This window comes from Paramisgurnus dabryanus, chromosome 14, assembly GCF_030506205.2.
Source record: "Paramisgurnus dabryanus chromosome 14, PD_genome_1.1, whole genome shotgun sequence".
In the NCBI taxonomy this organism is placed as follows: Eukaryota; Metazoa; Chordata; class Actinopteri; order Cypriniformes; family Cobitidae; genus Paramisgurnus; species Paramisgurnus dabryanus.
In genome coordinates, this window is record NC_133350.1 from 23,636,232 (window position 1) to 23,656,829 (window position 20,598).

At 39.4% G+C, this 20,598-nt stretch overlaps 1 protein-coding gene across 1 annotated transcript in view; it reads left to right on the forward strand.

Moving 5' to 3' along the window:
• The window catches only part of wdr18 (WD repeat domain 18), an 84,846-nt gene that overhangs the window by 20,395 nt on the left and 43,853 nt on the right, over positions 1-20,598 (forward strand). The window contains exon 5 of the mRNA XM_065241685.1: positions 14,561-14,704. Within this exon, the coding sequence (XP_065097757.1) occupies positions 14,561-14,704 (144 nt within the window). The remainder of the gene's footprint in view (positions 1-14,560; positions 14,705-20,598) is intronic.

Here is a 20,598-nt window from a genome sequence, read left to right on the forward strand (position 1 = left end):
AGGTGCCATTTTTGAGAGACAAAGACCTTACTGTATTCATAATATATACATGTTCAACCCCGTATGGTTCTTCATAGGTGCTTTACAGGTGCTATTTAGCACTAAAAATGGTTCCCCTATGATTACGATTTACTTTTAGTGCTATTTAGCGCCAATTTTTTTTTGAGTGTATTTGACCATTTTTTTTATTATCGACATTAGCAGATAAATCTTTCCATTTGGCCGAAAGATTCTCAGTTTGGGTAACGTTAGCACATTAGCATAGTGTTCCGAGATTAATGCCCTCAAGCCAATGCAGCGATCCACAGACCAGTTGGCAAATGACACCAAAACACCACAAAAGCAACCAGAGAGCAAACAGCTTCATATGCTTTTAAATCACTCCCGCAGAAACCCTGTGTGGGGTGTACACACCAAATGCAAATTCAACCATTACATACAAAGTCAATACAAATACGTGAATTTGCGCAATTCGGCTCAAACCGGGCTTCCACGCTAGCTCAAAATTCAACTTGAGCGAAAAATTCGCCTGACCCAATGTTAAATTCAGCGATTAATATTTAGCAAGGAACGAGTTGCTACACGTTTTGCGTTTGGTGTGTTTGCCCCATTAACAATATATTTGCAATGTATTTAACTATATTAATTTAACATTTACTTTTTTCAATTAAATGTTGTATTTGTTAACATTAGCTAAGAAACAAAATGAACTAACAACAAACCATTAATTTTGTATTCACAAAGTTTAAAGGAATACGCCCAAATTTTGGGAATTCAGCTTATTCACCGTATCCCCCAGAGTTAGAAAAGTCGACGCATACCATTCTCATCTCCGTGCGTGCTGTAACTCAGAAGCCGAAGCACTGCTACTTGGGCGGAGTGATTTGCATAACTCTGACTGAACTCTCTGCTCCTCACCAGGGGGCTTCTAGGGTGCTGCGAGCAAATCACTCTGCCCAAGTAGCAGTGCTTCGTCTTCAGAGAATATAGTTCCCGGTATGTATACTGTTAAAAGATCACTGTGTCACATATCACCTTGTTATTTGTACACGGTGTGACTATACAAATCACATCACATAAATAGCTAGCTGGAGCCATTCACTTCCAGTCTTTGTGCTAAGCTAAGCTAGCGGGGGCTGCGTCAGACAGAGTTACAGCATGCACGGAGATGAGAAAGGTATGTATGGACTGATCTAACTCTGGGGGATACGGTGAATAAGCTAAATTCCCAAAATCTGGGCGTGTTCCTTTAACAATAAATGTACAATATTGTTAGTTTGTTAAATAATGCATTAAAGCTAGGGATGCACTGAATCCAGGATTCGGATTCGGCCGAATACTGGGCTTTTTGACGGGGTTCGGCCGAATCGTAGAATTTTTTTTCCACCGAACCCTAGGCTTGCGCTACGCTGGTCGATGTCACGCGGCCGTTGATTACACACATCGGGTGCTGACGTGGAGATAAGTATTTTTTTTTCGCTGAGCCTTACTGTGCATTCAAACCGCCACCAGCGAGATCGTCAAAGTGGCCAGAAGTCATTCATTTTCAATGAGAGCCGGCGGCTAGCTCCGGCGAGCAGCGGCGCGGCACGTCATATACAGCGTGAGCGTCGATGAGAGTTGAAATCAGCTCAACTGTATGGTAATGAGATATGACGTGGTTCGGCGGCGACCAGTCGGAAGGCGGAAATGTTCGGCGGCAACCAATCGGAAGGTGGAAACCTTCGCTTGAGAGGAGTTCAGAGAATGCATTCCAGCGTCTGAGCGTCCACTGTTCTCGCAGGTGGCGGTGTGAAAGCACAGTTAGGGGCGGTTCACATTTCGTGGACGCACCTGGAAAAACTACCTCATCACACCACATCGCTTTCTTTATGCATAGGCTTATGGTAATTCTCAAAATAGTTTTTCCCACTTGTCATCCTGGCATAATGTTGCCTATCCTTTTTTTTTAACGTTAAAATCAAACAAAATGAAAAATACACTGCTGTGGACGTTACTTCATTTATGTGTTTTACTGTGTTAATGGAAAAAGGATGCGAGTAGGATTCGGATTCGGTATTCGGCCGAACCCAAAAAATCTGGATTCGATGCATAACCGATAGTTCTGAATGGCCTGAGGTTGGGAATAAGGGGATTTGAAGGGAAAGTATTTGTTGAAGATATGTTACGTGCCGAGAACATTCGGCCAATATCACCTTATCTTTGACCAAGGTGGTGTTTAGCGGCTAAAATGTTTAAATTCAGTCATCATTGACCATTTACAGGTGTGGTAAAGGTTACGTTTTCCCATATGTCTCCCATTTCTGTTGGGCACACGAAAACCTCTTGACCGTGACCTCCACAGCATCATAGCAGCAAGTTTTGTGTGTGAGATGAACACTCAAACAAAACGTGCTCATGGTCTTGTTTAATCAGCCCTGTCTCACGCTGTCAAAAGCCATTTCAGCCCAGCAGTTGCTGTCAGTGCCCTGGAGCTGATCTATATCCGAATCGATCTCCCCCACTCAAGGAGCCAGTGATGAGATTTGTTGTGTTGTATGTGGGGAAACCTGCCTGCATCGTTTCATTGCACTAATGCTGTGACTTAACCCACTGTCAGCTGTTTTTATAGACGGTGTCATGAACTTTTCTTGTAGATATTGTTATGGAAGATACTTATCGGCTATTTTGTCACATGCTCCGAATGACTTGTCAGAGACCGCAAATGGGTTAATCCATGATGGTTTATTGACATGTAAATGTTTCCAATGCCCTGTTGGTACCAATCAGATTAAATGTACAACTATCTGTTTAATATAAGACACTAGTGACCTATATAACAAATAAACTTTATTTGATTCGTCCATTCGATTTGAATTCCATTATTGCGATCAGGGCAACCAGTGTCAAACGTCAACACCATTGAGGAATGTATTGATATGCTTGATATGAAGGTCTTTGTGAAGCAGTGTTTGAGATGATCGAAGTCTGCTCACACCAGGGCACTGAGCACTGATGAGCATTTTAAAGACTGCAGTGCAAAGCCAGCAAGGAGCTGATGGGACTCACGTCCTGAACTTTGTTATAATCTGTTATAGTCTTTATCTTTCCCCATCACAACTTTACCGGCCTGTGAACGACAGGGAAACCTTTCTGTTAGCTGAACCAAAGAGTTTTTGAAGCTCGGTTTTAAATTAGATTGAAAAGCAGCCAAAATCTTCCTGGCAGGGGATCAAACGCAGCAGTCCTTCATTTGATTTTGGAATTGTTTCGTTGGCACTTGATCAGGTCTAGTTGCAAACTTTGCTTTTGTTTGTGTTATATGCTTAGCTTGCTAACCGTTTAAGAAGTTGCATAGCTGTATGTCAGTATTCGTATTTAAAAATAATACAGAGTGGCAATCACATTTTTGTAATATAGTTTTTTATCGAGAGGAATCGATAATAGTGAATGGTTCGAACGGTGCTCCAACATCTGGACGAGAAACCATCTTTCTCCATTATAACCACTGTTTTTTTACATTTTTTGGGAAGTGGGAAATTGATTTTCAACAGCAAAAAGTGCACATCTGGCAGTCAGCATTGTCATGAGTGATTAGTCACATTGCACACAGCTGATAGGCTGAAAGAATTAGGTGCTAATGTGATGTATTGTTGAGCACATAATGGGAAAACAGGGCTGCCCTATTTGAGACCTGGGGAAGGCATCAAATGTTCAGAAAATACTATCAATTTAAATAACTATATGAAGAATATATGCTGTAATTTGTATGAATTGATCAGACAGTCTATGTTGTAATCATATTGAAGATTCCAGTCATGTATCTTGAGAATAAGAGAATTCATGAAACATTTAATTCTCCTGGAAGAGCAGTGTTGCATAGCACTCATTTCATCATTTTAATACATTGAATAATATATGTACTATATTTAATTGACTAATATTTAAAGCTGTGCAGGATAAAGGTGACTGCTCATTGTCATTTTTATGTTTAAAGGATTTATTGACAGAAATGCAATATAATATACATAACTATGTTTTTTTTTGTGGTTTAAACCGTTATGTTTTTATTACCTAAGAATGAGAAATTTTTATCTACATACACCACCGGTGGCCTAACATGGAAGTCGCCATTTTGCACTCCCATGTTTCTACAGTAAACCTAAATGGACAAACTGCTCTACAGAGTGCGTTTCATTACTATATAAGCCTCATTGCTTAACTGGCTTTTTTCTGCCATCTCTGACGATGACTTCTTTGCCCTGTGTTGGCCGCTGTAACTTCTCCATGTTCTTTGAAAGGGAGGGATGCACGGTGGACTGAGCCATTGGTTACAATTCGCAACCTCACCACTAAATGGTGCTAAAATTCACACATTGCACCTTTAAGATAAAAATTCTTAAGACTATGTTTAAATTTTTTTTGCGCATTTTATTTTTGATATGGTTACTCCTGGCATACACACTATTCTGGAGTTTCTGGCCCTCATACACGGAGATTTTTGGAAATGCTGCAGACTCTGTTTCAGTTTGAAAACTCAAGGGTTGTGCTGCAGCATAGACGGACCTTAAACGTAGGCGTGGGTGCCAGATTCACTCCCTGATAGGGTGTTCTAGGTCATTGCGCATCCTCTTGTGATTCGTCATGTCACTATTATATGCTGTAAAAAAGATTTGTTGGTTCAACTTAGTGCTGGGTGATAATTCTATACTGATATTTTTCTCTGTATAAATTTCCCCAGATAAAACGATAATGACCGGTCGATAAGTGATTGATAATGTTTACGAACCATGCGCAATGCTGCGCAGGTGCTTCCGGATGCCGCATTGGTCCTGGTTTAACTAACAATCACAGTGTCAGTTAGACTTGGAGGAGTGGAGTAAGATGAGGCAAGTTATTAATTTATTAGTAGGGCCTTATAATTTCCGTGATGCGAAAAACGCAGACGGAATCACGGAATCCAAATGCGCGGAACCATTAATGTTTATGGCCGGTTTACACTTGGTATTAAGATGTGTTTTTATAGATCGGATCACAAGTGGACTTGAGAGACACATCAAGTTTACACCTAGTATTTAAATCTGTCTCTTTTGTCAACTTTCGACCGCTTCTGTCCAGAATATTTTGAGGGGGCGGTCTGTCGAGACGGTGGGCGAGTCTCTCTGCTGTCATTCAAATCCGTGCGGGAGTAATTATGAGTTTATATGGACGCAAACTAATATTAATGTCGGAGTCCACTGCTTGTGTTGTAAGTAAACATGCTGCACAGTGTTTTGTACGTGTATATGTTAGAGCTTTCTCTGAATTTTCAGCGCAATTGATGAAATAGGATCGCGCAACTTTCACACGCTTTCAAAAAGAAACAGCAAAGATCAGCCACTGTAGTTTTATCAATGTAAGTCAAAAAATAGCGCTGTTCACCGTGTGTTCACGCCAGAAGTCAGAAAAGACATAAAACTTGTGTTTAGTACCTCAGATTAGATAAATGGGTGGAGAGAAGGCAGTCGCGTAGTCTTATACCTCAACTGATCACTTGTTTGGAAAGTATTTGTATTGTTCTGAATAAAAACTAGTTTAAAACCATAATTATCTGTTTTTTTTTTACAACTTTCAGAGAGGAATAGGAATGAGAGGAATAAAGATTTGACATTTATCATGATAACAATCGTTATCGACTGATATCGAAAACAAATTCATGATTGTTTTTTTTTGGCCATATCGCCCAGCCCTAGTTTAACTTAAAAAAGTGAGTTACTTTGTTGTCTAAAAATTTTAAGTTATTCATCTTAACAAAATTAGTTGAATAGCAGTTGTCAACTAATATTTTAAGTTGAATGAACTCAGTTTAACAGTGTATGACCATTACGCTACCAAAAGATGACAAAGACCAATATAGACCCAATTTTAAATCGAAAATGCTCTAAACAGGGCCTTAGTAACACTGATGTTTATGGCTTTTTTGACAGTTCTGTGTAGACACACAGCTGTTGCTTGTTTTTTGAACAACCTGAGATTAACAGATACGGACAAGGTGAACTTTGTTGGCCAGGCTCAATGTCAAAGTTGTTTTCTTTTCAAATCAAGATGTCTGATTCCTGATGACAACTGTGCCCAGACCTTATACTCCTTTTGAGCAAGTCTCTGTTTATACATTTCTTATGAAGCCGAGGGACCAATTTCTGTTTTTAAGCCACAATGCTGTTGGCCTTGAATGTGTTTATTATGATAGACTGTGGGTTTAGTGTCGCAGTAGTCTATATATATATATCTATATATCTGTATGTGTAGCAGAGATGGGGACTCGAGTTTGAGACTCGGACTCGAGTGCGACTTAAGTCGCACACACAGTGACTTCAGACTCGACTTGAGACTCGTCCTCAAAGACTTCAGACTCGACTCGTGAACAATGTTTATTTTTAGGAAACGTCTGATGAGCTCGCTGTCATACCCCTCCCTCCGTTACCTAACCTGCCCACGACGTAACACGTGACGTACATACATGTTGACTGCACCAGCCGCTGCTGTGCCATTCATCTGAAGCTTTGGGTAGTGCTGTGACGGATCCGCGGTTCGGCTCGCATGTGATTCGCGGATTAATATGCCATTTAAATAGGGTAAGTTTATCAGTAACGTGTTTCTAAGGCTTGCAATTTTTTAAATGGTTAAACAATTTAACCGCAAAAAGGCGCTCAAGTGAGCAGATTTCTGTACGCACATGCGGTTAAGTGTGTCCGGTCCAGCTCCAGTCAGGTCCAGGCAGGGCTCAAAATTAACTTTTTTATTTGGTAGCACTGGTGCTCCCAACTTTAAAGAGTTAGGAGCACCAGCAAAAATTTAGGCGCATCCATCCAAAAACTAAAAGGCACCAAAACTACAATGTATTTGTTAATAGATTTATTTTATTAAAAATAAAATGCCACCATGGCCAGCATTTAAAATTTGCTCTTCTATTTATTTTATTTTATATTTTGCTGCATAGATTCCAAAATGAATACTCAAATGCTGTTGAAATAGCATAGCAATAATAATTTAACAATTACAGGTAACATGATTAAGATTACAATAGAAAATCTAGCAAACACGTAATTGAGACATTACAAAAGTGACCCTAATATAGAAGGCTAATATATATATATATATATATATATTGGTATTGATAACTGCATTACCAGGATGCTATATTACTACTAAATAGGCAATGTTTTAAAAAATACTATAAAAACATACCATCAGCATTGTCGTGTTTCACATCAACATGTACCACAAGGTTGTTTGTCGGATGTCCATTCACCAGCGCATGCGCACATACATTATCAAACATTCTTTGACAGACAGGTCGGTGTCTCCATCAATAATGAACACATTTGTCACGACACTACTTGTGTTTTTGGCACTTTCGCCATGTTTAAGCAAGGTCTGGAGCTTAAAATGTTTTGATTCCGCCACCAACGCCGTTTTAAAGGATTTACAGTAAACACAGTAAGTTACATCGAGCCATTCTCATAGCGGAGCCACTCGAAATCTTTAAGCCACTTTCTCTGAAAGGTTTAACGTCAAGTCTTATCTTCCGCTGGTGGAGTCGCATTTGAATTACAGTAGTAACATTGGCTGTAGTTGGCTCGTTCTCGTCATGCTCGCGGTTCGTCTTTCACATTTTCGCGCTTCACGTACCAACGTAGCACGGCAAGAAGGAATGACTGACGCTCATATTAGCCAATCTGCGGTCTTCATTAAACGTAAGAACTTAATGGTGAAATTTGATTGGTTATGTAACGTTGAAGAGAACACTGAACCTGGAACAGCAGCACGCAGCATCACAATCTAAATCAAGTCGCACCAAAATGGGCAGTCGCACAAATGCTCCCAAATATATTTTAAGGTCGCACAGATTAAATTTCGGTTGCATATGCGACAAAAATAGTCGCAATTTCGAGCCCTGCCAGAGTTGAGCTACTTTCTGTCATACTGTAGGCCATTAACACACATTTGCTGAATAGAGCAATAAAAAACAACCTAACATTTTTATGTGAAGCGACTGCTGCATCTTCTTACTGAAGCGCTGTTTGGAATTCGCCCTCCGACTGTGTTTGAGCACGCATTTAAGTGCCCTCAGTAGTGCACATACAGAGAGAAGTGTTTCAAAAGTTAAGCCAACATAAAATCTTTCTTTTCTTGACCGGGCACATACACACAAAATGATCTCACAGTATTCTTTTTCTAATAAAAACATTTTTGTTTATGTCTTAAGAAACCAGTCTGGGCTTATTTGTTCTTAAAGAGACAGTACCCTCAATTAACCTTCTTAAGTCTGTGTCATTTATGTTAATCAAACAACCCAAGACAAACAGAAAATCACTTCTATTGCTCTAAAAATAATAATAATAATATTTAATTTGTACAATAAAGACAGTGTTATTATCCATTTAATTTAATTTCTGTACCCAATGCTAATTTTAGACCTTACTTAATGTGCAACTTTGTTCTTTTTTATAAATGTTTATAATTTCTTTATTTGTTATTAGAGTTTTATTTGTTACAACGAGACTTGACTTGGACTTGAGCCCAGAGACTTCAGACTTGACTTGGACTCAAGCTCAAAGACTTCAGACTTGACTTGGACTCAAGCTCAGAGACTTCAGACTTGACTTGGACTCGAGCTCAAAGACTTCAGACTTGAATTGGACTCGAGCTCAAAGACTTCAGACTTGAATTGGACTCGAGCTCAAAGACTTCAGACTTGACTTTGACTCGAGCTCAAAGACTTCAGACTTGACTTGGACTCGAGCTCAAAGACTTCAGACTTGAATTGGACTCGAGCTCAAAGACTTCAGACTTGACTTGGACTCGAGCTCAAAGACTTCAGACTTGAATTGGACTCGAGCTCAAAGACTTCAGACTTGACTTGGACTCGAGCTCAAAGACTTCAGACTTGACTTGGACTCGAGCTCAAAGACTTCAGACTTGACTTTGACTCAAGCTCAAAGACTTCAGACTTGACTCGGACTCGAGCTCAGAGACTTGTGAGCATCTCTGATGTGTAGTCCAATAATTATTTAAAAAAATAATTATAATAATTGGGGTAAACCCTCTCACAATAAACTCCACACTGCATCCAAATCCACATATTTCCTGCTATATAGGCAAGAAACAGCGTGTGACAAAAAAACGTATGTCCAAATTCATAGTAGTATGCCAAATAGATGACCTACTTCTTTCCGGCTGGATTCTGAAGTGTGCATTCGATGGACACGTTACTATCCCATGAAGCCATGAGAGTGGATTTATGAATGGAGATGACACAATGCAACGGACGTTCATAGTTCACATGACAGTGACAACATGGCAAATGTATTATGTCCACCACACAATCATACTATATAGAACATATATAGTATATATAAATACGTACCTACTGAAGAAAGCATGCGATTTAGGACGCAGCCAATATTTTGTATTTGGAAAGCAGCACACGGAGATATTCTGCTTATTCCATATGATAGGTTGCACTTTAATCTGTCACTGGTTACATCCTCCTGTTTGTCCTAAGCCCCTCAGACAAAGTGGTTAGATAGCCATCAATCAAGTTGATAATTCAAAGTTTTAACTTGTCCTGCTGTTGTTCATCAGTCATCTGAGTTCAATACTAGCTTTGGCAACAGTGGATTACAGCCTGTCAGTCATCATAGATAAATTGAATCCATGAGGTCAGTCAAAGTGTTAGGTGTTTAGTGATTGGGTTAAAAACATCTGACGTCTACATGAATCGAGACAGAAACCGGGCAGGAACTGCACACACCGAGGCATGACCTTTGACCATTGTATTGAACGGTCTTAATTTATCAAATGGTCAATTTATTTAGTTGGAAAAGACATGACCTTTCTCCCACTTACTGAGAAGGAGGCTTCCATGTCCACATAAGCGTTTGCGTTAAGATGTGGATTTTTTGAAACATTTGTGACCCTGCCTGTAAAATCCAGGATAAAGTCTCTTCTATAATTATGAAATGAGGAGCATCAAAGTTTGATTTTAATTTAATTTCAATCTTGACATGATCTTACTTGGTCAGTATTAAAGATATCAAGGTTATATTTTGACAGAATGCGGGAGTATGTGGGATAGGGGTGGGAATCGCTTGGACCCTCATGAATCGATTCAGAATAGATTCTTAGGGTCCCGATTCGATTCAGAATCGATTCTTGACGTACTAATTTGCATATCTGTGACGTCATTACGTCGCATTTGCTTTCAAAGCCAGGTTAATGTTTGCGCTTTTGCTAGTCTCTGAACTGTCATATACTGTACTTTAATGCAACTAGGGATAAATAATGTCATTCTTATATACATACATGTCCTGTTTCTGTTGTAAGACATTAAAACCAGTAAAAATATTAATTTAACGTGACATATTAATTCTATATGTTAACCGGCATTAACTTCCACGAACGTTAAGCGTCTAATCATCATCATTATACACAGTGATTGGCAGTATTACTGTATTTATATAATGCAGCGCACCCAGCGACTGAATAACAAACTATGTTCATATTTTTACAGAAGTATATTCATGTTATATCTAAACAGTCTGCGGATGGTTTAGGGCAGGGGTGTCCAATACGTCGATCGCAAAGGCAATGCCGGTAGATCGCACAACTGCTGCTCCACGCGCAAAATTGTCATTATGGTCTTTTGGAGTAATTGTGAAACATGCAGGTCTTTTTGAGTTGCTGCGCCTTTCTTCTCAAATGTGTTTTGCCATGCCACTGCAGCTCAGTCGTCTTTAACTTCCAAAATTCACATGGATGCCCATTCTTGCCTCACGCAGTTCCTGATTCACACGCACGGTGTGGTGAGCGAGCAAACGAGAGGGAGAGAGAGGCAGCGTAGCGCTGATTTGTATGCTGATACTGTTTGTTTCACTAAACCGCATCTCCGCTATTTTAAGGAGTACTCGACATGTACTCAAGGATTTTTTTTAAAACTCCTCAAAAAGAATAGAGTAATGGTGACAGCCCTAAATTCAATGTAAAGATATATGCAGTATAGTCCTACAAGCATTTAAAGTGTTCTTTCTCTTCTGCTCTTGTAAGCTCCGCTATGCGCTCTTGCAGGGCGCGCTCTCTTAAGTTGTCCGTGTGCATCACCGCTCCCCCAGTTGAGTTCCGCCTTTTGGTTCTGATAACGTGACGTTATTTTGTAAACGAACATTTAAGAATCGATTCTTGACATTTGTGAATCGATTCAGAATCGTCCCACGTCCGAATCCCGATTCATCTAAGAATCGATTTTTTTGCCCACCCCTAATGTGGGATGATTTTATAAAAAACCTGTTGGTGAAAACCGAGCAAAATTCATTTTTAGTGATTTGCTGTTTTCTACATAAAATCATGTAAAGAACATTGTATAACATTACATAGCTCATGTTAATCTCTTGAGTACCTATAGAGTAGTATTACATCCTTCAGAGACACCGATCAGCCATAACATCATGACCACCTGCTTAATATTGTGTAGGTCCCCCTTATGTCACCAAAACAGTCCTGACCTGTCGAGGTGTGGACTCCACAAGACCTTTCTATCAGAACCAGCATTCACTTTTTCAGCAATTTCAGCTACAGTAGCTCATCTGTTGGATCGGACCACACGGGCCAGCCTTCGCTCCCCACTTGCATTAGCTCTTGGTTGGTGTGTGCGTGCGCCATTCTGGTTAAAGTGCCCATATAAGGACTTCCACTGTACTTCCTGCACTGAAATTGCCCACAAAAGAAATGAAGCAAGATTTTTACGTATTAATTTTTCATGTGCGATAAACTTTCAGAAACGTGTACGAACCCTGGCAAAGTGCATTCGGCACATTAATACTCCATCATACTTCTTTTTTTGACCATTTTTGCCTTTATTTTGACAGTGAGTAGGAGAGGACAGGAAAGTACAGGGAGGAGGGAGGGGTATGGGATCGGCAAATGACCATGATCCGGGAATCGAACTTGGGTTGTCGAAAGTGCGAAAGCACCACATGGTACAAACCCCAAAGTAAACAATGACGTGAATTATCATCTCCAATGTAAATACGCTAAATGCTTTGTCCCAAACTAGACACATCTGTGTTTTTATTGGAACAGAATATTTTGTGTTACTTTTAACACACCTTTTGTTCTCTCTTTTAATGAATGTAACAAAATGACACATGTTGGGCCCTATTTTAACGATCTGAAACGCAAGTGCGAAGCGCAAAGCGCAAGTGACTTTGTGGGCGGATCTTGGGCGCTGTTGCTATTTTCCCGGTGGGAGAAATAACTCTTGCGCCAGGCGCAAATCAATAAGGGGTTGGTCTGAAGTAGGTTCATTATTCATAGGTGTGGTTTGGGCGTAACGTCAAATAAACCAATCAGAACGCTATCCAACATTCCCTTTAAACGCAAGGGCGCAAGTTCCATGGCGGGTTGCTATTATTATGACGGATTTACCAGGCGTACGCCAGGAGCGGTTCACAGCCGAGGAGACCCACGTTCTTGTAAGAGCAGTCAAAGGCAGAGAAGTTGTTTTGTATGGGGATAGGAGAAACCCACCCAAATCAGCATCGGTTAAACAGGCGTGAGAGGAAATAGCCACAATTGTCTCATCAGCTGGCATGCCCATCGTTGCGCCAAGCGCTACAATGATGTCAGGAGACGGGGGAATCCCAAGCTTGCCAGCATAAATCGACCACACCGTGGGACGGGAGGTGGATCTGCCTCTACACAGGACCTGACGCCAGCAGAGGACATCGCTGCATCCACCCTCACCACAATGCTCACCACTATGATTTCCCTTATCTCATGAGTTAATATTTTTTATTGTAACAATTTATGATTTGCAAAAATAACTGTTGCATCTGTGTAGATTAGATGCAAAGTGTGTGCGCGTTGTGCACGCTATACATTATGGTCAAGCATGCGCCCTTAAAATAGCATAATGAACCACGTGCAACGCGCCACTGACCTTAGACTAGTTTTTTTTGGTCAGTGGCACAATTGTTTTTTGAAACTGCAAAATAGCATCAGGGATGGTTTGCGCCGCAACACGCCTCCTTTTTTGCGCTGAACCGCAAACCGTGTTTGCCGACGTGCGTCTGTGGAGGGAAAAACCTGCTGTGCGCTGGTGCAAAATAAGAATGATACATGCGTCACTGACAAAGTCAATTGCGCTGGGTGCAATATAGGGCCCATTGGGTTAAAATGACACACAGTGTGTTAAATAGCACATAAAAAATGTGTAAAAAATGAATACATCCTTTTTAATAGTGTAGATTTTCTGAGCCAGTAAAAGTGATAAAACAGATAATGGCCAGATTAGTTTTACTTTTGCTATTTTATGTCAGGGTCACAGGCATTGATCCTGTTCATCTATTGGCTAAGACCCAAAATTATTTTCCGGTCAGTTTGTCTTTTTTTATGATGAGGCAATCAATCACACTCCACCTGTGCGGGGATGGCTCATATTGCTCTTTGATTCAGTTCACTTCTATCCGAACGTGATCATGCAGTTTGCCTTTGCTCTTCAAGTAGAAAATCAACTCCAACTTTATATTTCTATTGATTTGAGCATCTTTTTGAAAGCAGCTCTGTGCCTATAGACCTTTCATTTGGACTGAAGGTTCTGTGTTGTTGGCTCAGCGGTCTCACTGCAGAGAACTGGAGCTTTCTAAAGCTAAGCTTCTGAGCTTTCCGGTGTCCACTTCAGCATTTTATTTCAGGCGGTAACACTGCCAAAAACTTCATAGTAACTCATTGGTACAAGAGGTAATGTAAAGGCATTCCCATTAAGCTATAAGTTGGAACAGAAATAGTAAGATCTTACAGGATTTTATTACATCGAGAGAAGACGACACAGTCCTGACAAACAGAGTAACTTTTACCCAGAAGTCTTATTCTTACTTTTGTATTCTTTGCTCTTATCTGTCTCTCTTTGTTCTGTTTCTTTGTGTCATTAAATTCAAGATTGCCCAATTCAAAACCCATAGAAAAATCAAAGATGGCATGAGAACAGTTTTAGACGTGATACAATTTTGTATTCTCGAATACACCCATTCACAAATCAAAATGTCAAGGTAGTGTCAAGGTAGTGCAACTGTCCTGAATGCAGAAATTAAACTGAAATTCTTTATTAAATTAAAGGTGCAGTGTGTAACTTTTAGAGCGATCTCATGACAGAAATGCAATATTATATACATAACTATATTATCAATGGTGTATAAAGACCTTACGTAATGAACTGTTATGTGTTTATTACCTTAGAATTAGCCGTTTTTATCTACATACACTCCGGGTCCACTTACATGGAAGTAGCCCTCAACTGCTGTAAAGAACTTGTTTTGTGACCTAATGTATTTTGTGTTATATGACAACATGTTTGTCCTGTGGCGGCTACCGTAGCTTCTCTATGCATTTTGGTGTATAGTGGACTGAGCCATTGGTTGCAGTTCACAATCTCACTGCTAGATGCCGCTAAAATCTACGCACTGCACCTTTAATATTACCAATGAAACATCTTGATTTGTCATTGACCCTTTAACAAAATGTTTTTTCTCTTCTCATACCATAGGTCTGGGAAATTTCCTCTGGGCAGATGCTCCTGTCGGTTCTTTTCGATGTTGGTATCGTGTCTGTGACCTTTGACCCCTGCGAGTACTTCCTGTTTTGTGGAGGGAGCGACGGCAATATTTTTCAGGTGTCTCTCTGCAGCACGGTAAGCACTGAAGCCCATAACACTGTTTCATAAATGGCTTTTATTTTAAACAGGGATGCAGATATATCTGCCTATAATCGATATCGGCAAAAAAAAACAGTGAAGCAAATTTTCCAAGATTAAAAAGTTTAAAAACACACAATGATCATGGCAGATTAACAAATGGTGCGGAAATCAGTACTTATGCTGTGTGATTAATTTGAATTGGGTGACAATGACAACTAGAGCTGGGACGAATAATCGTGCAAATGTGCGTTTTCTCAGTGGAAGAATTTTATTGAATTACGGTGAAATGCTGACACATCCAAAAGCCAGAGGGCGCTCTTGTGCAACTCCATTTGTGCCGCATTAGAAGTACCATTACAAACACTACTCCAGGAAATGTCTATAACCATATTTACAACATTTACAACAAAAATTTTTTTTAGAGTATTTCATACTAATAAAGAAAATTTTGAATAATTGTGTTTTTACGAGTGTGTCCTTTTTTAAATGCACGTTATAAACGGCTCAAACTCATAGTGATTTTAGATTGATTAGGACTTACTACTGATCAAAGAGCCGTAGTATACGCACAAGCTGTGCATAAAACACGGAATTGGAGCCTTGAGATTCAAAATTGATTTCTGACATATATTTTTAATGGGAAACGTGATGAATCAACACCAGTGTTGGGGCTAGTTACTCAAAAAAGTAATATATTACGTATTACATATTACTCTCAAAAATAGTAATGCCTTACTTTACTTTATTACTCCCTGGAGAAAGTAACTAGTTATATTACTAGTTATATTACTAGTTACATTTTTTTTCTGGACAAGAATGTTTATTTGGGCAAGCCACGGCCAAGAAAATATCCAAACACAAAACTCCCAAATCAATAAAAAGTTACAATTTTATTAGATTAAATTTGACAACAATTTACTCATTCAAAATACAGGGATGACAACAGGTTGCAATTCATTTTAGATGGACACTTTTAAATGGACAGCTGATGAAAGAATGACGGTTCACAATAAATTATTTCCTGATAAAGACTTCCAAGAGTTCTGTATTCTTAGCAGGGGGATACCATGATGTTAGTGCACATTATTTACCAACCCACTATACACAGCAATGCACAGCAAATTCATCCAACACCCAAACATATAAATATATCAATTTAACACCGCAAAGTAATAAATACACAATCAATTCAATAAATATCATTAATATCACTCAAGCTAAAGACACAGCCTTCGTTAATTACAGTAAAATTGATATTCAAAATTGATGGGATAAACAACCTGCACGCAACCCCCGTTTACATACAAACAAACAATGAAATGAGCGCCGGGAGACCGTGGCATAACCTTACATTCATACTGGCGAATGTAACTCAAGTAACTAGCTCGGGAAAACTGTAATAATATTACCTTTTCAGACGGGTAATGCCTTACACTACTAGTTACTGAAAAAAGTAATATTATTACAGTAACGCGTTACTTTTGTAACTAGTTACACCCAACACTGATCAACACAGCCTTAATGACAACCCAATTGCAGTTTGTGTGCACTGCATATCTAGGATTTCACTACATAATTTGGAACAAGAAGTAAAAAACAAAACTTTTGCTATCTATCAGTACAGTCAGAAATCGTTATAAGTAATCAAATATCGGTACCACTACCCACACGGAAAATTTGAATCGGTGCAAGCCTAATTTTGAATTTTTAAGTTTTTATAAGATATTTAATTGGCCTGTAGCACATCAGCATATTGCTTGTTGTGGTTTCATAAGCCTGATATAACCAGAATTCATACCTCCCTTGCGTATGAAGCATAGACCCTAAAAAAGATGGATGTAGTGTCCGTGTCGTCACCCAAAGGTTTCTAAGAAGATCGTTTTTGAAGCCAATAGTATCACTCAAGTGGCCACGCCCTTAATTATGCCGAACTTTAGGGCTTAATATAATTTAAATGTATGAGTTACAAAAAATTCACCCCCCTCACTAGGGCTGCAACAACTAATCGATTAAATCGATAAAAATCGATTACTAAAAGTGTTGGCAATGAATTTCATAATCGATTCGTTGTGTCGCGTGACGCAGAGACGATTAATAAAAAAAAAAAAAAAAAACTTCAGTTAAGCGTGGAACGGAGTGAACACACTCGCACTGCGTTCCAAACCGAGAAATTTCCATACTATATAGTAGGCAAAGAGTACGAGAAGTAGTGCTTTTCGCCTACTATATAGTATGGAAGTATGCGGTTTGGAACGGAGCGTCGGTCTCTCTTGCGCACTGTTGCTTGCAGAGTTCGGCGCCTCATAGACAGGGCGGAGAAATTACAGGGCGGCGGAGAAAAGATATAAAAACAGCAAAGAGGAAAACCACATGTCAGTGTTTTACTCCTCCCAAACGTAAGCGGGTCACCTGGAAGTTATAGCCGGCAAAGAGGTAATCAAACAAAGATGACACGCTTATGCTTTATGGAGTGACGACAGCGAGTAAAAAAGTTTCTAGAATGAAAAAAACCTCCAATGACAAACTGCAATGATATTAAACAAAGAAATAAAACGTTGAGAGAGAGTTGTATGAACGCTTTTCCCCGTCATGGACCTGTATGTTAATCATCACGCCGTCACTTTCCTGCTGTTCTGTACTGCGCGCTCCAGGTCATGACGAGCAAGGAGACGCGCATGCCCGGCCCAACATACAGTACAACATACAGTAACTGCCGCCTTTTGTTGCATAAACATCGTCTTACATTTTTTAGGCGATGTAATGAATGGTGTATTTGCATTTTGCGCGGGAGTAGAAGACGCATTTTCCGTTTTCACAAGACGCATTTATGTGGCAAAAATGTAATGGAACAGTTTTAACAAATGAGATAGCTATCCGATCAGAGAAAACACATTAAGTCAAATATAAGGTACAAAGCTGTCACTGGGGCAGTACCCTTTATAAAAGGTCCTAATATGTACCATTTAGGTACAAATATGTATCTTTGAACTGCCAATATGTACTTTTGAAGTACAAATGTGCACTTTTTTGGGTACAAAGGTGTACTTTTTTGAAAGGGTACTGTCCAGTGACACCTTCTGTACTTTTATTTCTGAGAGTGTACTTATATACTATCTTTTTGATCTCATCAAGAGAGGCTTCTTGATGGGAAATGCATCATAAAAAGTCTATATATTTGGCAGATGTAAAGCATACATGTGTATTTTTTTGTGTTCCATTTTGTGTTCCATTGTGTCCATTTTTATTTTATTTTATTTTATTATTATTGTAACAACTCGGGTGTGTTCAAGGAGCAACATGTTTGTGCAATTTCTAAAGATTTTAGTTCTGTTTTGAATAAGGGGTTGGAAATTAATGGTTTTCTTGTTTTTTGTTTTTATCCGATCCATCAATTAATCGAACAAATAATCGACAGATTAATCGATTATTAAAATAATCGTTAGTTGCAGCCCTACCCCTCACAGTTGTCATGAAAAATGTGCTACATAGACCAAATACTATTTTTGTACCAGGTTGTAAACCTAAAGTTGGGCATTTTAACATTAGGGTTTATGAAGATTAACTCCCTTTTGAAACCAGCCTCTAGCGGCCAGTTGATGAATTGCAGTTTACTGCAAGTCACTTCTGTATTGGCTTCATCAGAGAGATCATAAGGTTGCTTCTCAGTACGAGGTTAATTGTTTTAAAAATGTACGATTATAAAAAAAAACAACGAAACCCCCCCTCATCTCTCCCTAACCCCAAGATCATGGGCAAAGGCAAATGTACAAATGTGGTTATACAAATTAGCCACCTCGTAAAATGTGTATGCATTGGTTTTATAAGCAATAACGCACCACATCTTGTTTACTTCATCAGACCATGAAGATTAAAGCTATTTATGGGCTTCTGCTTGGCAGCGATTAGATTTAACGTCAAGTCATTTTATTTACATTAATGCATTTGGCAAACGCTTTTATCCAAACACCTGTAGAGGTGTTTTTTTCTGCTGTTTATGTTTCATCGATTTGTATTTTATTTATATTTTCGATCAGCTCTGATCAGGGCACATAGAGAAGCATGGTCTTGCAAGATGGTAAGTGGATGTGAATTGAATGTGTTTTCTCGTATTTTCACCTCTTTTCACCTTTATACTGGAGGGCTCATCTCAAAGGGAATCTGAGATGAAACAAATCCAGATGTCATGACTCTTGTCAGCCTCACTTAAAGCCTGTGCATTCTCCGCTGGATCATTGAAAGTGGGTTATTCCCCAGCAGGTGATTTTGGCTTTGAGAGGGTTTGAGGACCTGGCTGAGCTCAACCAGAGGAGACATCTGCTCAAGAGGAGATCCATTTAGGATCCAAATGAGGAACAGCTGAGCCCTGCGGTGCTCAGAAATGTTGTGGCCTCAGAGCCAGAGTAGCCAAAAAATTATGATGTTGGCTTGACGTATCCAATATACTGCTGTTTGATTCAAGCTTTTATTATTATTACATATCTGTACATATTAGGACCTTTTTCACTGGGTACTGTCCCATTGAAAGGTTTTGTAAAAAAATTTGGATGGTTTAGAACCTTTAGAAAAACAAAAAGACTTATGCTCATGGTGTTGAAAACTTTAAAATCTTCAAAATTCCGTGTGCAAATTGTCTGGATACTCTAAGCTCAAAATGTTTGCTTTTCAAGCATCAGTGATTTTATAGCCTTTTGTGAGTTAGTGAATGGTTTGTCCTTGATGGTAAAGCTGCCTATTGTTTTTTTGAAAATCCTCCAGTTACTGTAAGTTCTTTGCTTACCCTACATGGCCTGCACTTGGGTTCTTTACAACAGGGGTTCAGTAATGTTGAGATACAGAATTTCACCTTAGGAATAATGGGAGACATATACTATTACAAAAAGACTGCAAGTAGTCGATAAAGGAGGCAACATTTAAAGGCCAAGGGCATGGATACCTTTTTACAGGATGCTTAATGTAAACTCTTTGCATCTTGTAGAATTTGTGTAGATGTCTGTGAGCATTGGTGTATAAACTCCAGTGTTGTTTTCGTCAACGATGACGACAACGAAATTATTTCGTTGACGCACCTATTTTTTATGACGCTAACGCGATGATGAGTAGCTAAAAATGCCTTTAAGGTGACGAATACATGACGAGACGCTTTCGAGTTTTTGTTGACTAGACGAGACGGCACGAAAATTATTATAAGTCTGACGTACACAATGCATGTCATTTTGCCTATTTTGCGTGAAATCTGTCTGTTTTTAGCTAAAAAGTATCAGCAATGCTGCCGCTTCCTATCCTTGTTTTGGGTCAACTCTCGCTGCGTCCCAAACCGCCTAATTCCATACTATATAGTAGGCAAAGAGTACGAGAAGTAGTGCTTTTTGCCTACTATAAAGTATGGAAGTATGCGGTTTGGGACGCAGCGACAGTCTCACTCACGCCTACCACCCGGATACCGCCATGCCGCGCACGCGCACCAGATTTCAAACAACAACAACAACAACACACCAGTGGCTGAGGCGAGTTTGAAGGACCGTGGCGGTGACACCAATAAACGGAAATGACGAGATGATTTATGGACATTCTTTCAGTATAATCCATCAAAAAGAAAAACGGAATGCATATTGGGAGAGGACCGTAAATGTGGCCACAAACTAGGTGGGAAGAATACCACCAACCTCAAGCGGCACCTAAAGGCTCATCACGCTAATATTTTTTTAAAGGTAACTTTGACTAAAACTTGACTAAAACTATCAAGTTTATAAGTGACTAAAATGTGACTTAAACTAAAAAGCATTTTCGTCCAAAAGACTAAGGGCCCTATTTTAACGATCTAAGCGCATTGTCTAAAGCGTACAGCGCAACGTCTAAATGGGCGTGTCCGAATCCACTTTTGCTAATTT